At 55.6% G+C, this 13459-nt stretch overlaps 1 protein-coding gene across 2 annotated transcripts in view; it reads left to right on the top strand.

Moving 5' to 3' along the window:
- Positions 1–13459, top strand: part of GRIK3 (glutamate ionotropic receptor kainate type subunit 3) — a 223964-nt gene that overhangs the window by 184039 nt on the left and 26466 nt on the right. For both annotated transcript variants that reach the window (XM_047084737.1, XM_047084738.1), the window contains exon 10: positions 3250–3453. In XM_047084737.1, the coding sequence (XP_046940693.1) occupies positions 3250–3453 (204 nt within the window). The remainder of the gene's footprint in view (positions 1–3249; positions 3454–13459) is intronic.

The following is a 13459-nucleotide window of genomic DNA, read 5'->3' on the forward strand; positions in this document are numbered from 1 at the left end:
AACTGACCACAAGGCCCGGCTCTCACGTTGGTATAAGTGATCAGAGAGAAACCAGACTAAGTGAGCGCTGGCAACGAAAAGTCGGAAAAGGTTATTTTTCTGGACCCCTGTTTCCTGTGACTTGTTGAAGAGAAATATTACCCCGCTCCTACGGCTGTTCTCCCAGAGCAATAGAAGAGCGTGAAGTTATGAAATTGAGGGCACCTTCACTGAGCAATCGATTAGCAGCCGAGAGAGCTTGTGAATTGGCTGTCTGGACATTTCCAGTAATAAATTGTGAAATAGTCCATGAATAAGTAGTTGGCGGAGTTCAGAATTACCCCCTAGGAAATGTTGCAGGTCTAGAGACACATTACTAAGGCGAGCACCATTTTAATGCTCTGGGCTTTGGCTGTTAAATATGTATGCCATCCGCAAAGCACTTCCCGAAATTAATGGCATTTTACAGCTGCTCCGAAGGCAGCGTATTTATATGGAGATGTATAGATTCTGGGGCTGTGGTGGCTTCACAAATGAAGTGCTAATTTTAGAGAATAGGCCCAGGGAGGGGCGTGGAGGGAGGGTCAGGAAGTGAGCTATCTCGGGGACCTTTACCGAAATGGTTTTCGGCTGCCAGCTATGATTTTTAACCTTTGCTGACCTTGGGCATGGTCTCTAGGCTGGAAAGGGCACTGCAGTAATGGACTACCCAGCACACAGAGAGAAGGTAATGATATTAATATAAATAAATAAATAAGTCATATTGGCAGCTTACATTTGCCAGGCACCGTTGTAAGTGCTTTTCGCAGATTGACTCGTTTATCCTCACAACGACCCTGTCTGGTAGGTTCCATTATTATCCCCATTTTACAGAAGGAGGTAAATTGTGCCCAGGATTCAGTGTGTGGTTGGTGATTCCCCTGGGGGAGATATTACCTTCTCTCCAGTTCTTTCCTTGAGCTAAGATCAGGGCACCGCCAGGTACAGTGGTGCACGTTGTTCACTGCACAAGAATGTCCAAGCGAAAGGAGAGGTTAGGACTGAAACTCTCATTCACTAGGCCCCCTGCCAGGGTTCTGGCAGCACCTTCCCAGAGACGGATTTGCACAATGGCAATGTGTGCCCAAACCAAAGCCCCCTCCTCTCCAAGTAGCCCCAGAACCTTGCCCCGCCCAGAACCTGGGCTCTCTTCTCCGACCTTGTGAGCTGCCTACTTAGTTGTAGGGTGGGATAGGAGGCACAGAGATTCGGAGATTCAGCATGGAGTCTAGCTGAAGGACCCAGTGTTCACCCAGTTAGGCTATGAGGTGGTTTTCTCAGAATCCCTGGAGAGGTGGGAACCCTTTGGGGCTTCCCACGCTCCCCCCATCCTTTCTGTGAGGCATCCCGAAGGACTGTTGAAAATTTAGAGTAAATGAGTCCTGGGATGGGGTGGGATTTTGAAAGGTAGCAGTGCTGGGGGAACAGGGCCAGAGAATCGGGGCCACCTGTCCCCACGGGGGCCCGGTAAGAGGCTGCTGGTGGGTTCCTGCTTCTGAGACTCTCCGGTGAGGGTGTCCTCTGGGGACTTCATTGCTCACCCTGCCCCACGGGCCCACAGTGTCAAAGGAATAGCCACTCTGGTTGACAAAATGGTAAGACACCTCCATGATCGGGCGTGTGCCTTCTCGTGGGCATGTGCACGTGGGATTGCCAGGACGCGTGCCCTCTGTCAGCTACTGTGTCACCTGTCAGCTAAAGACCTGAGGCATTCTGACATGGGGGTGGGGATGCTGAGGTGGCTTTAGGGAAGATTAAGGCCCAACAAGAGGCCACAGGCATGAAGGACTGGAGCTAGCCTCTAGCAGACTGCAGTTCAGTTCCTGGAGTAAGTTTTGAGCAACTTACTGACCTTCCCTGAGCCTCAGTTTTCCTCATCTATTGAATGGGGATAATGTCACCTGTCTTGCAAGCCTGTGAGGCCTGCCTCAAACAACCCTTGAGAGACTTTAAGGCCGTGTCGGGTGCATAGTGGGAGCTCAGTAAACGTTGAGTTTGCTGAGAGGTGGCTTGTCTCCCGCAGCCTGGTGACAGGGATTTGTCAGTGAAGCTGGGTGGATGCAGCCAGTGGGAACACAGACTTGTGTGTTGACCCGGGTTCCGGACAGTGCTGTGCGCCTGGATTTTGCCACAGCAGAGCCCACGGTTCCTCATTTCCTGGACCTCAGACTGGACAGGGTCAATCAATGGCTACTTTCCACTGTCTGTCCTGTCTCTTCGAGTTCTCTGCAGGGCGGCGAGGGGTTTGTTTCTTAAATAAGAATTGTGCCCTATTCTAAGCCCCTTGCGGCTCCCCATCGCCTGGCAGGGAGGGAGCCTGACAAGGGATAGGGGGCCCTGTGCCCTACAAGCTACCCTCCGGGGACCCCGTGCCCACCAGGGAGAGGCACCCTTGTGGCTCAGCGCCTCTGGCACAGTGAGGCGGTTAAGAGCTTACACTCTGGGGCCACACAAGCCTGAGTTCATATCCTCTCCGTGCCAGCAGGGCGAGCTCACACCAGTCACTTGTCTTCGTGAACTCCCTTACTACATCTGTAAAATGGGATTGTGGGTCCCCACCCCCGAAAGGGTGAGGTCAAGGTGGGAGGAGGCAATGCCAGCCGCTGTCTGTCGAGCACTCCCTTGCTGGGCTGCGTGCTAGGCTCTCCACAGCAAATCCTAATGCTGGAGACTGAGATCCTCTGAAGGAGAGAGAGGTATCGGGGGGCGTGAGAAGGTATTTGGGGGAGAAGTCAGGGAGGATACTGGACGGAGAGCCTCGTGCCACAGGGTGAGCAGACATCAGAATCCCCTGGAGGGGAGCGTCTTAAAATAGATTCCTGGGCTCCACCCCAGAGCTTCTGGCCCGGTGGTCTGGGTGGAGCTGGAGAGTGTGCATCTCTGAGGACTTCCTGGGTGCTGCTGGTTGGGGACCATTCTTTGAGAACTGCTGGCCTTCATGGATGGTGCAGCAGAGAGCCTGGGATTCAGAATCAGATCGTCTTGTGTCCAAATGCCTGTTCCACCACCTACTAGCTCTGTGACCAGGGGACAATTAGTCCACCTCGAGCCAGGGACTGCTAGAAGGTGCCTATTTGTGAGGCACGGTGTCGGCCTGACTTAACAGGCCATTCTTCTAAGCCCCCTGGCCCCCCCACAAGGCTTCTTAGACGCACAAGCCGAAGTTCCAGCCTGAGCTCTCCCCCCAACCCACTCAGCCTTGGTCAGCCCCTCTCCCATCTGTCCCTGCAGGAGGAGCCCTTTGTCATGTTCCGGAAGTCCGACCGGACCCTGTTCGGGAATGACCGCTTCGAGGGCTACTGCATCGACCTGCTGAAGGAGCTGGCCCACATCCTCGGCTTCTCCTACGAGATCCGGCTGGTGGAGGACGGGAAGTACGGGGCACAGGACGACAAGGGCCAGTGGAACGGCATGATCAAGGAGCTCATCGACCATGTAAGTGGGAGGGCACCCCCTGGGAGGCTTGGCCGAGTCCATACACATCAGGGTGGGGCATCCTGGCAGGTGGGGGCTCCGGGGAGCAGGGAAGATGGAGACAAAGTTTGTGACCTTGGGGAGGACCCAACTGCCTTGGGCCTGCCTGCCTTGCTTACGCTCCCCGGGTCCCAGACGTTGCCCTGCACCAATGTATTGCCTCCCATCTGACCGAGGCTTCCCCACTTTGGTGACTTTGGTGAGCTCCCTCTGGAGGGATGCCTCAGCTCCCCACTGCTTCCTGCTCCCCTAAGAGTGACCAGAGGATGCCCCAGCCATGTAGGCAAGGTGCCCATGCAAGACACTTTCCCACACTCTAGGGCACGGAGTTAGATTCATCGGTGCCTGAACAGCTTTGCGCCCCGTGGGGGAGACAGGTGGTGCAGGGAGCTGAGGGCTGTATGAAGGGACAGGCAAGGCCCAGCTGGGCAGTTCTGTGCCCGAACGGGGAGGTGACCCAGGGAAGCAGACAGGCAGAGCTTTGGGGGGCAAAGGAGCAGCTGGTAGGAGGGGCCTGGGGTTCATGGGACCCTGGGAGGAAGACAGAAGCCACAGTGTAGGGTCACCCCAAGGTAGGGAGGTGGGGGGAAGTCAGGGGCCCCAGGGTCGGGTGCCGTTTCTCATCAGCTGTGTGAACAGGGGCAGGTCGGGGACCTCTGTAAGTGGTTTCCTCATCCGTCAAATGGGCGTTAATCCTCCCTTCCTCGTAGGATTATTGTGACACGGGATGGGAGGTACGAGGCACGGGGTGCGGCCCACGGCAAGCCCTCGGTAAGAGGAAGGCTTGTCAGAGGCAGTAAGTCGGGAGCCCGGGCTGCAGTCGGATAGAACAGGTTCAGATGCCCACTCTACCACCTGATAGGTGTGGGATGAGAAAGTTCATCAACCTCGCCGAGTCTCAGTGTCTTCACGTCTAAAATAGGAGTAAGCCACAGCTACCAAAGCTTCTGCATTTGTTGCAGGAATTCAGTGAGGAGCCGTTAGCACAGGCTCAGCTGGTACGTAAGAAACTGCCTGCCTTCCAGCCGGGGGCCCTCAGCTTTCCAGAGGCATTGCTCATCAAGGACCTGCTAACGTATGCAAGGCCCTAACCTATGCCAGACCCCCTTCTATCCCTTCTCTCAGTTCTCCTCGCAACAAGCCCGTGAGGTGGGTACTGTTATCACCACCCCTTTCACAGATGAGGAAGCTGAGGCAGAGAGAGGTGAGGACCCACGGCTAGTAAGTGGGGGAGCTGGGATTTCCAAGCGGCCAAATCTTTGGAGGCTCTCTGCTTTCTGAAGCTCTGTCCAACCTCTGCAAAGAACCATCTGTGGCAGGAGCCAGGGCAGAGAGGTAGGCTTCAGACCTTTGCCTAAAAAGTACCAGCTGCTGGGACTCTGGGAGTTGTCACTCTTCTCCCCGCCCGCCAGCCAGCCCGCCTGGCCGGCCCCTGCTGAAAGGAACGCCCAGCGGGGACTTTGGAGACTTGGAAGGGAGGGAGCTGGAGCTCAGAGTGGGAAGGCTCCCGAAGAGCTTTACCTTGGCATCATTTCCTAGGCCCCAGGAAATCGGGCTCCTGTGGAAGGCCGGTAGAGAGGCTAAAGGGCATGAACTTGGGCTGCGCTTGATTCCCACTCTGCCACTTGCTACTGTGTGCCCTGGACAAGCGTCTTGGCCTCTCTATGTCTCGGTCTCCCTATCTGTAAAATGGGAATGATGGTAACAGAACCAGCCCCATAGGTTGTCGGGAGGGCTACGTTCACCCATGTGCATTATGTCAGTACTTGCTTTGTTTTCGTCTTTATCCTTATGGTTATTCCTTCGAGGCCGGGGGAGGGGGCTTCAGGAAGTACCTCTGTGTCCCTGAACTCCACTTTCTAACTCAACAGTGAGAATACTAATACCTGCCCTGCGTTCTTCCCAGTGTGTTGAGTGGCTGGGAGGAGAGAGCTGGTAGGGGAGCACTCCTAGATCGTGGAATTCAATATAAACGGAAGGGAGTGGTGTTGTCACCATTATTAGTAATAACTATAATTATTATGGAAATTAGTCAGCAGGCCCCAGAGGCATCTCCATTTATCAGCTCCCCCACTCCTGCTCTGTGAGTGGGGCTCTGGAACGCGGGGCCCCCGGTGGGTTCTGAGCCTGTCATTTGCAGAGGCCGGCGGGGCTGCGGGGGAAGAGGGGGTCACACGGAGAGCGGAGGCCACATGTGGAAGTGAGCTGGGCTGGTGCCAGCCTCCTCAGTCACAGCATCTCCGGCATCCAGAGCTTTGGAGAGCGTTTGCAAGGGGGTGGATCAGAAAAACCCAGCAGCAACCAGACCTCTGTAAGCTGACCCTCAGCTGGGGAAAAGAGGGGGCCTCGTCTGTGGCCTCCGTGCAGCCCAGTATCCATCAAGGCGCGGGCCCTGACGGGACATGCAGGGGACCTTGTTAAACCCGATTCCCTACAATTGATGAGCCTATAAATCCTAGCTTGGTGCCATTTTTAATAACATCATAACCATTTATTAGTGTCGTCAGATAATTAGTCTTCTCGCTAGCTCATAGATAGCGTGGTAAAGGCTTGGCAATATTATTACTTTCTTATTAGGGATCTGAACGTAGACGTAAAAGTGATGAATGCCCGCCTTTGCAAGAAGCTGCCCCCCGAGGCCCATTTGGAGGCCCCAGGTGGAGCCTCTGACCAGCAAGACTTCAGTCCTTCTCTGACACTCTGCTCACCTCTGTCCCATGCCACACGGCCTTCCAGGGAGCCAGGGTTATGGGGGAAGATGGCATGTGTGGGGTGCGACCCCCTCCTGCTGACACGCTCCCCTCCCCCAGCCCCGCCCCCTCCCCCAGGGCCAGCAACAGACAGGATAGGACAGAGCCTGATTTCTCCATCCATCACCCCAGCTCTCCCAGACCGTCGCTCTCTCCAGTTTCACTGCCCGCTGTCTGTCATTTCCTCTTTCTTGAAGGTCTTCTGCTCCCGTCTATGCCTTAAATTGCTCCCGGGTGTTTTAATGACTCTGGAATCCGAGAGAGGTGACTTCACATTCCGAGTCTAGCACATATTCAACGTCTCTGGCCTCTGTTTCCACATCTGTAAAATGGGAATAATAAAAAAAAAAAAAGCCTTTTCTCCCCGAGTCTGTAGGAGGATTTAATGAGATACAGCCCAAAGTTGCTTAGCAGAGTGCCTGGCGCTCCGTAAATGGGGCAGCAGCTGGGAGCTGTCCTGCTCGTCAGCGTTCCTACGGGGACAGCCCTGCTGTCTAAAGTGTGCACATGGAAGAACATGATGGTGGTGGCAGGGGCCTGCCCCTCAGCTGTGGTCATCCTGGTGGGCCACAGTGATCCGGGATCTGATAGCCTCTGGATCCAAATAGCCTCAGGAAACTGACTCACACCGATTAGACTCACGCGGAACTGAGGCCCACACGAAGGCATCAGCCCCTTACTTCACTTGGGGCATTGGCCTTTCCTGCCATCCAGAGCTCTGTCCCGGCACCCGGTGTCCAGGATCGTGCTGGAGAGTGGAAACAGAGCTCTCAGAGTGTGGAGAGTCTGAATCCGAGAAGAGAGGCTGCTGCTGGAGAAGGGGGCAAGAGATGAGTCTTGAAGAGTCTTGAGTGCTAAACGGAGGGATTTGATTTCCATCCTGAGAGCTACAGGGCACGCTGGAAGAGGTGGAGTGATGGAGTCACATGAGATTGGTACTGGAGGCTGTGACTGCGACCTGGGTGAAGGCAAGCATGGTGATGGAAAAGGAGGGAGGTGGGTGGCACAGGATGGAGATGAGGAGGTAGCATCGAGAAGATTGGCGGATGGTTGGGTGAAGGAGGTGAGGGACAGGGAGGAGTTCTGCACCAGGACGGGGTGTGAATTTCTAGCTGGGAAGGTGGCAGTGTCTTTCCCAAGTGAAGAGCCTCCTGGCAAAATAGAGGACTGCGGGAGGTACAGAGATCATTCTGGGGTTGGGGTCCCAGCAGGTGGCTGGCCAGATGGCTGGGCCCTCAGAGGACAGAGCAAGGCGGGAGGCTAAGTTTTGGGGGTCATCAGCACAGCCTCGGGGGGTGAGGGGGGACCTCAGGAGGCAGTCAGAGGCGGGACCGCTGGGGAGAGGAGAGATGGGAACCTGGGCAGGACCTAAACAGCACGGAAGTGTAAGGAGAGAGGAAAAGGAGGACTCTATGAGACCCCGGAGCTGGGGCGCCCGGGTGGCTCAGTGGGTTCAGCGTCCGACTTCAGCTCAGGTCATGACCTCACGGTTTGTGGGTTCGAGCCCCGCATCGGGCTCTGTGCTGACAGCTCGGAGCCTGGAGTCTGCTTCAGATTCTGTGTCTCCCTCTCTCTCTGCCCCTCCCCTGCTTGCACTCTGTCTCTCTGTCTCCCAAAAATAAATAAATATTTACAAAAAAAAAAAAAAAAAAAGATGCCCGAGCTGCCAGAGAGGAAGAAGGAGAACCAGGGGAGCACGGGTGGCAGGGGCCAAAGGCAGAGAGGCTGCTGGGAAAGCATGGACGCAGGGGCACAAGTGGCAGGCAGGGAGGTCAAAGGAGAGGAACAAGCAGCATCCGCGAGTTGGCACGACTGAGATCTCCTGAGGGTGCAGCGTCAGCCCTCAGCGTGGGCTTCCTGCACGCTTCTGGCCTGACTTCCTGCAAACTCTTCTCAGAGACCCAGAAATCCTGTCCTGGCTGCCTTTCTCAGCCCTGGAATCGGAGGGGACGGGTGGGGCAGAGAAGAAGCAGAGCCTGGCCTTGAGGGAACGCGTAAATGCCCTCCAGGCCACAGGGAGCCGTCAGTTCTCTTCTCTCTAAGTCTTTCCATCTCCCTACAGCAGATAAGGAGATTTCCCCGGCTCACGGATGGGGCTGGACCAAGATGGGGGATAGAACCAGATGGAGACAAGGAGCAGTTATGGGTAGCCCCGGCCTGTCGTCTCTGCCCTCGCGAAAGAAATAGCACTGCCCGGACAGCCCCTGTGCCCCCCTATAGTGCTGAGTGCAGAGCGAAGAGGAGGGCATAGCCGCAAGTGCCCATTTCCCCCGCCCGACCTTTCTTCCAGACAGCGAGTGCCTGACGAACTGCTCTGGGCTGCTGCCCGAGCGCCTGGCATGGGCTGGGCACACAGAGCAGGCGCCGGCGAACGAGCACGCGGACTTGCACGCCTCCCCCAGAGACGTGGCTGTGGCGTCATAACCACTGAGCTTCCCATCCTGTGCAAGCGGACGGTCAGGCATCAAGCAAGGCTGTGACCCCATCACCCGCTTTGTCCCCTGCTTTCCAGCCAATAACCCGGATTTTAGTTCTGGCTTACGTGCTTTAGTGTCAGAAGGGGCCCCGGGCCCCTGTTCGTGTGGCCAGGAAAGGCTCTGCCACACCGCCTCCTTCAGGCTGGCCAGCGCAAGGCATGCTGGGAGCTCACCTGAGGCAGGTGGAATCCTGGATGGGACAGGACAGTTGAGGGCAGGGGATTTCCTGATAGAGTGCCAAGGTGGACTCTTGTCAGGGCGGCCGGGTTGCCCAGAGCAATGACTGAAGACTTCTGGGGAAGCTCGGGATCTGCCTGAGAACGAGCAGGGAAACAGGCGAGGGACGCAGAAAGGACCCGGACCACACTGAGATTCAACTCAGTGAAGGACTCTTAGCTGCCAGGACTCAGCCAGCAGAGAGCCTGGGAAAGACCTAGAAAAGAGCCTGGCAGGAGGTCAGTGTCCAGACAGCCAGAAGCAAGAGTGGTCAAGGCACAGGTGGCCAGGGTGAGGGGGGACTGGAAGGAAACAAAGGTCAGAGGGAGCGATAGGGGCATACTTGACCCCCTACTGAGGGCCACCTGCTCCTTCCTTCATTCCACAAAGCCTTATGGAACACGGTCTCAGCGTGGCTGCTGGAGAGCACAGCCTGAGACGGAGGCTTCGATGCCATTACTTAGTTCAGGGCTGGGGGGCCAGGGAGAGAGCGAGGGGCAGAAGTGGAGCGGGAGCAGCACAGGCCATACGAGGGCTCCGCACTGAGCCGGTCAGCGCTCAGTGTGCCCAGTCTCCGAGTCGGCACCCTAGGAAGGCCTTGCCAGGGATGTCTCAGGGTGAAGGGAGAAGGGGGAACAGGTTTATCCCCAGGCTCCGGACTTTCACGCATTTCTGGGTCTGGCACAGCAGGCGTGGGAACCAGTCAGGCCCCTGCAGCAGCATCCACAGCGGGACGGTCTTGAGTGAGCCTGAGGGTCAGGAAGAGATACTGAGGAAGAGCTATCCAGGGCATGGGTGGGGTACCTACCTGGGGCGGGGGGCGGGGGCGCACCGAGGATGCCAGCCTCTCCACCCTTGGGGTCGTGCAGGGCATGGGGAAGGGGGCTTCTCTTAGAGGGGGGAATGCAGGTGTGGTTCATCCCCCACAGTGTGCCACAAAGCGGGGAACACCTACTGAGTCGTCCTAAAAGACAGACGCAGGACAGCCTTTGCTGGGAGGTGGGAATCGGGCCCTTCTCACAGCCCCGGGAAAGGCACAGACTTCGTTTCTCACGGTCAGGCGCCCAGCAGCTCCGGAGACCTGTGTGTGAAGCATGGGTATGTGACCCCTCAGTCATGTCTACATGGCACCCGTCCCCATCTCTTTAGATATATCTGGGTTTTCCCAGGCTATTAGTGGCCACAGTGCTGATGAAGTCCCGGGCAATGACTGGGGAGGGATGCGAAACTAAAGATAGTCACTAGGACCTACCTGAGGACGGCCATGAGGACAGGTGAGGGCTTTCAATGAATAGGCCAGAAGTAAGGGGCCCATCAAAGGCCGGGGTCCAGGGAGCAGAGTCCTAACTCTAGAAAAAGACAGGCAAGGGAGCAGGGTCCGGGCCGACTGGCATGGGTCATGTGGCTTCAGGGACAATGGGGGTACTGATTAGGGAAACTGAGGCCAGAGCTCAGCCCCTTAGGCTGGGGTAAGTGTTGGTCAGGACCCTTGGGAGGTACTTCATTGCTCCGTCTTACCAAAGAACTTTCCTGAGCTTCTTCTTAGTGCCAGGCTTTGTGCTAATGTGGGGGATACATCAGTTCAGTCCCTGCCCTCCTGGAGATTATGTACCTGCAGATGAGCGAGGTGTTAAATGGTGACTCACAAATAAGAATTTAGTTGTGCCAAGGGCACCGGGGAGCCGCATGGGAGGCTATGGGAACGCATCACTGGGACCTAGCGGCATGTGGAGGGAGAGGGGCTCACTGCCCCCAATTCCTCGGGCTTTGCAGGGCAAGGCCTGTCTGGGCTGATGCCACCTTCGGGGCCCTGTGAGGTGGGGGGAGAGGAACCGGTGGTTGGAGACGGAGCTCCAGCAGTGTCCGTCCTGGGGCGCCTGTGGCTCTGAAACAGGGAAGACCCGCCCTTCCTTCCTGAAGGAGACAGAGATAGCAGTTCTCCCAGGCCAGGGAGAGGCATAGGCCGTGTTCCCCACGGGCAGGAGGTGAGGCCGCCACAGGCTCAGGAAGCCTGCATGTGAATTACAGGTGTAGTGGTTGACCCATCCATCGACACTCAAGAATCTGCCAGCACCGTTTGCCCTCTATTCCGATTTTGGGTTGTTGAGGCTGTTCGTTGTCAGGCTCCTGTCCGGGGCTGTTCCAGGAGCACTGTTTTCTTCAGCTGGGAATTTGGGAGCCGCCAGCAGATGCTACGGACGTGCTTGCTGGGTGTCTCTCCTCTACATCCACAATCATTCGGCCCCACGACCTCTGCCATCCACGGGCTTTGAGCCAGGCACTGTGCTAGGCGTGGGGCGTAGTGTGGTGCGAGGACAGAGGCTCAAGCCCTGCTCCCATGAGCTTATATGGTCCAGGAGGGGAGAAGTCACCCAGTCCCTCTAAAACCCAACTGTGCTCAGTGCTAGGAGCAAAAAAAAAAAACCACCTGATGCCATGAGAGGAGTCACCAGGGAGACCTGAGGTCATGTGAGGATTTTGCGGATGTGACATTGGAGCTGAGGTCTGAAGAAGTAGACTTCAGCAAGACAGAGAGCTTGTGGAGAAAGAAGTTCCAGGTAGAAAAACGCACAGGTGCAAAGGTCCTGGGGTGAGAGAGAGCATGCGTTGGGGGGGGGGGTGTTGAAAGAAGCCAGTAGAAAGCGAACGAGGGGACATGAGGTAAGGAAAGGCCGGAGAGGCAGGGAGGACCAGGTCCACGCTTTCCAACTCAGTAGCCACCAGCTACTGGGGTTATTTAAATTTAAACTTAAGGGGCGCCTGGGTGGCGCAGTCGGTTAAGCGTCCGACTTCAGCCAGGTCACGATCTCATGGTCTGTGAGTTCGAGCCCCGCGTCAGGCTCTGGGCTGATGGCTCAGAGCCTGGAGCCTATTTCCGATTCTGTGTCTCCCTCTCTCTCTGCCCCTCCCCCGTTCATGCTCTGTCTCTCTCTGTCCCAAAAATAAATAAACGTTGAAAAATAAATAAATAAATAAATAAATTTAAACTTAAGTTAATTAAAATCCATTTTTAAAATTATTTAATTCAAAATTAATTAAATACAAGTATAGATTCTGTTCCTCAGTTACAGAAGCCACGTGGTGTGGCTAGTGGTTACCATATTGGACGATGTAAATGTAGAACTCTCCCACTGTTGCAGAAGATTCTCTTGGACAGAAAGTTGTCTTAGGCCACGAAAGGCTTAAAGAACCCCTGATAAGAATTTTTTTTATCCTAGGGGCCAGAGGGGAGTCTTGACATACGTTAAGTAGGATTGGGAGTGGGGAAATTCTAGATGGAGAAACATCACTTTGAGAAAAGAATGGAAGGTGAATTCTATGGATACCACATACAGAGGCGGGGAGCCAACAGACCAAGCCCTGGAGGAAAGTCCTGCATGCATAGCAGGAGCGAGACTGGTGTCCTTGGGTGGCTGTGGAAGCATCTGGAGGGAAGTGGAGGTGAATCTGCAGGTTTCTGCAGCCATAGGATTGAGAAGCCCCCACCAGCCGATGTGATGTGTATCCTGGGGAGACCCAGTGAAAGCCGCGTATGGTCAGGAGCCAGAGTCAAGTTCTTGTCTCTGGGAATGGAACCCGCGTTCAGGACAGGGCAGGGTGGGCCCAGCCATAGCGGAATGCTCATCTGAATGGGGAGGTGGAAGGCGCTCTGTGCATCCTGCCCAGGATCTAAGTGGCAGGTGTAGGAGTGACCCAGGGCTGTCACAGCAAATGACCACAATAGAAATTTGTTCTGAGTTCTGGAAGCCAGAAATCGGAAGTCAAGGTGTTGGTGGAATTGGTCCCTTTTTGTTTTAGTTTTTAAAAAATGTTTATTATTTTTGAGAGAGAGAGAGAGACAGAGTGCGAGCAGGGGAGGGGCAGAGAGAGAGGGAGACACAGAATCTGAAGCAGGCTCCAGGCTCTGAGCTGTCAGCACAGAGCCCGATGCAGGGTTCAGACCCACGAACCACGAGATCATGACCTGAGTCAGAGTCGGACACTTAACCGACTGAGCCACCCAGGCGCCCCGGAATTGGTCCCTTTTGAGGGAGAATGTGTCCCACGCCTCCCCATTGGCTTCCGGTGTGGCCGGCCATCCTTGGCATTCCTTGGCTGGAAGCTGTATCACCCCGGTCTCTGCCTGCATTGTCACGGGGCCTCCTCTGTGTGTCCCTGTGTGTCCTCTCCTCCTCTTACAAGGACACCAGGCATTGGATTTAGAGCTCACCCTAACCCGATATTGACTTCACCTTAACTTGATTCCTTCTGCAAAGACCCTGTTTTCGGAGCTCCCAGGTGGGTGAACGGGTGGAGATATAGGGGGCACATGGTGAGAGAGAGGGAGGACGTGGGACCTTCGTGCCCCTTCCCACTTACCTTGCCCTGTGCCTCTCTTCCATTCAGCTGTTCCTGAGTTCTGTGTTTTTCTCATGGCTGGTGACCTAAGCGGATGAACCACTTTGCATTCCTACCAACAGTCTGGGTGGGGTGGGGGGGATTCACTTGCTTTACATCCTCATCAGCACTTGGATCATCAATATT

The sequence above is a fragment of the Lynx rufus genome, unplaced genomic scaffold (assembly GCF_022079265.1).
Source record: "Lynx rufus isolate CCGP_SWC_20201006 ecotype Redwood Valley unplaced genomic scaffold, mLynRuf1.p SCAF_2, whole genome shotgun sequence".
Taxonomy (NCBI): domain Eukaryota; kingdom Metazoa; phylum Chordata; class Mammalia; order Carnivora; family Felidae; genus Lynx; species Lynx rufus.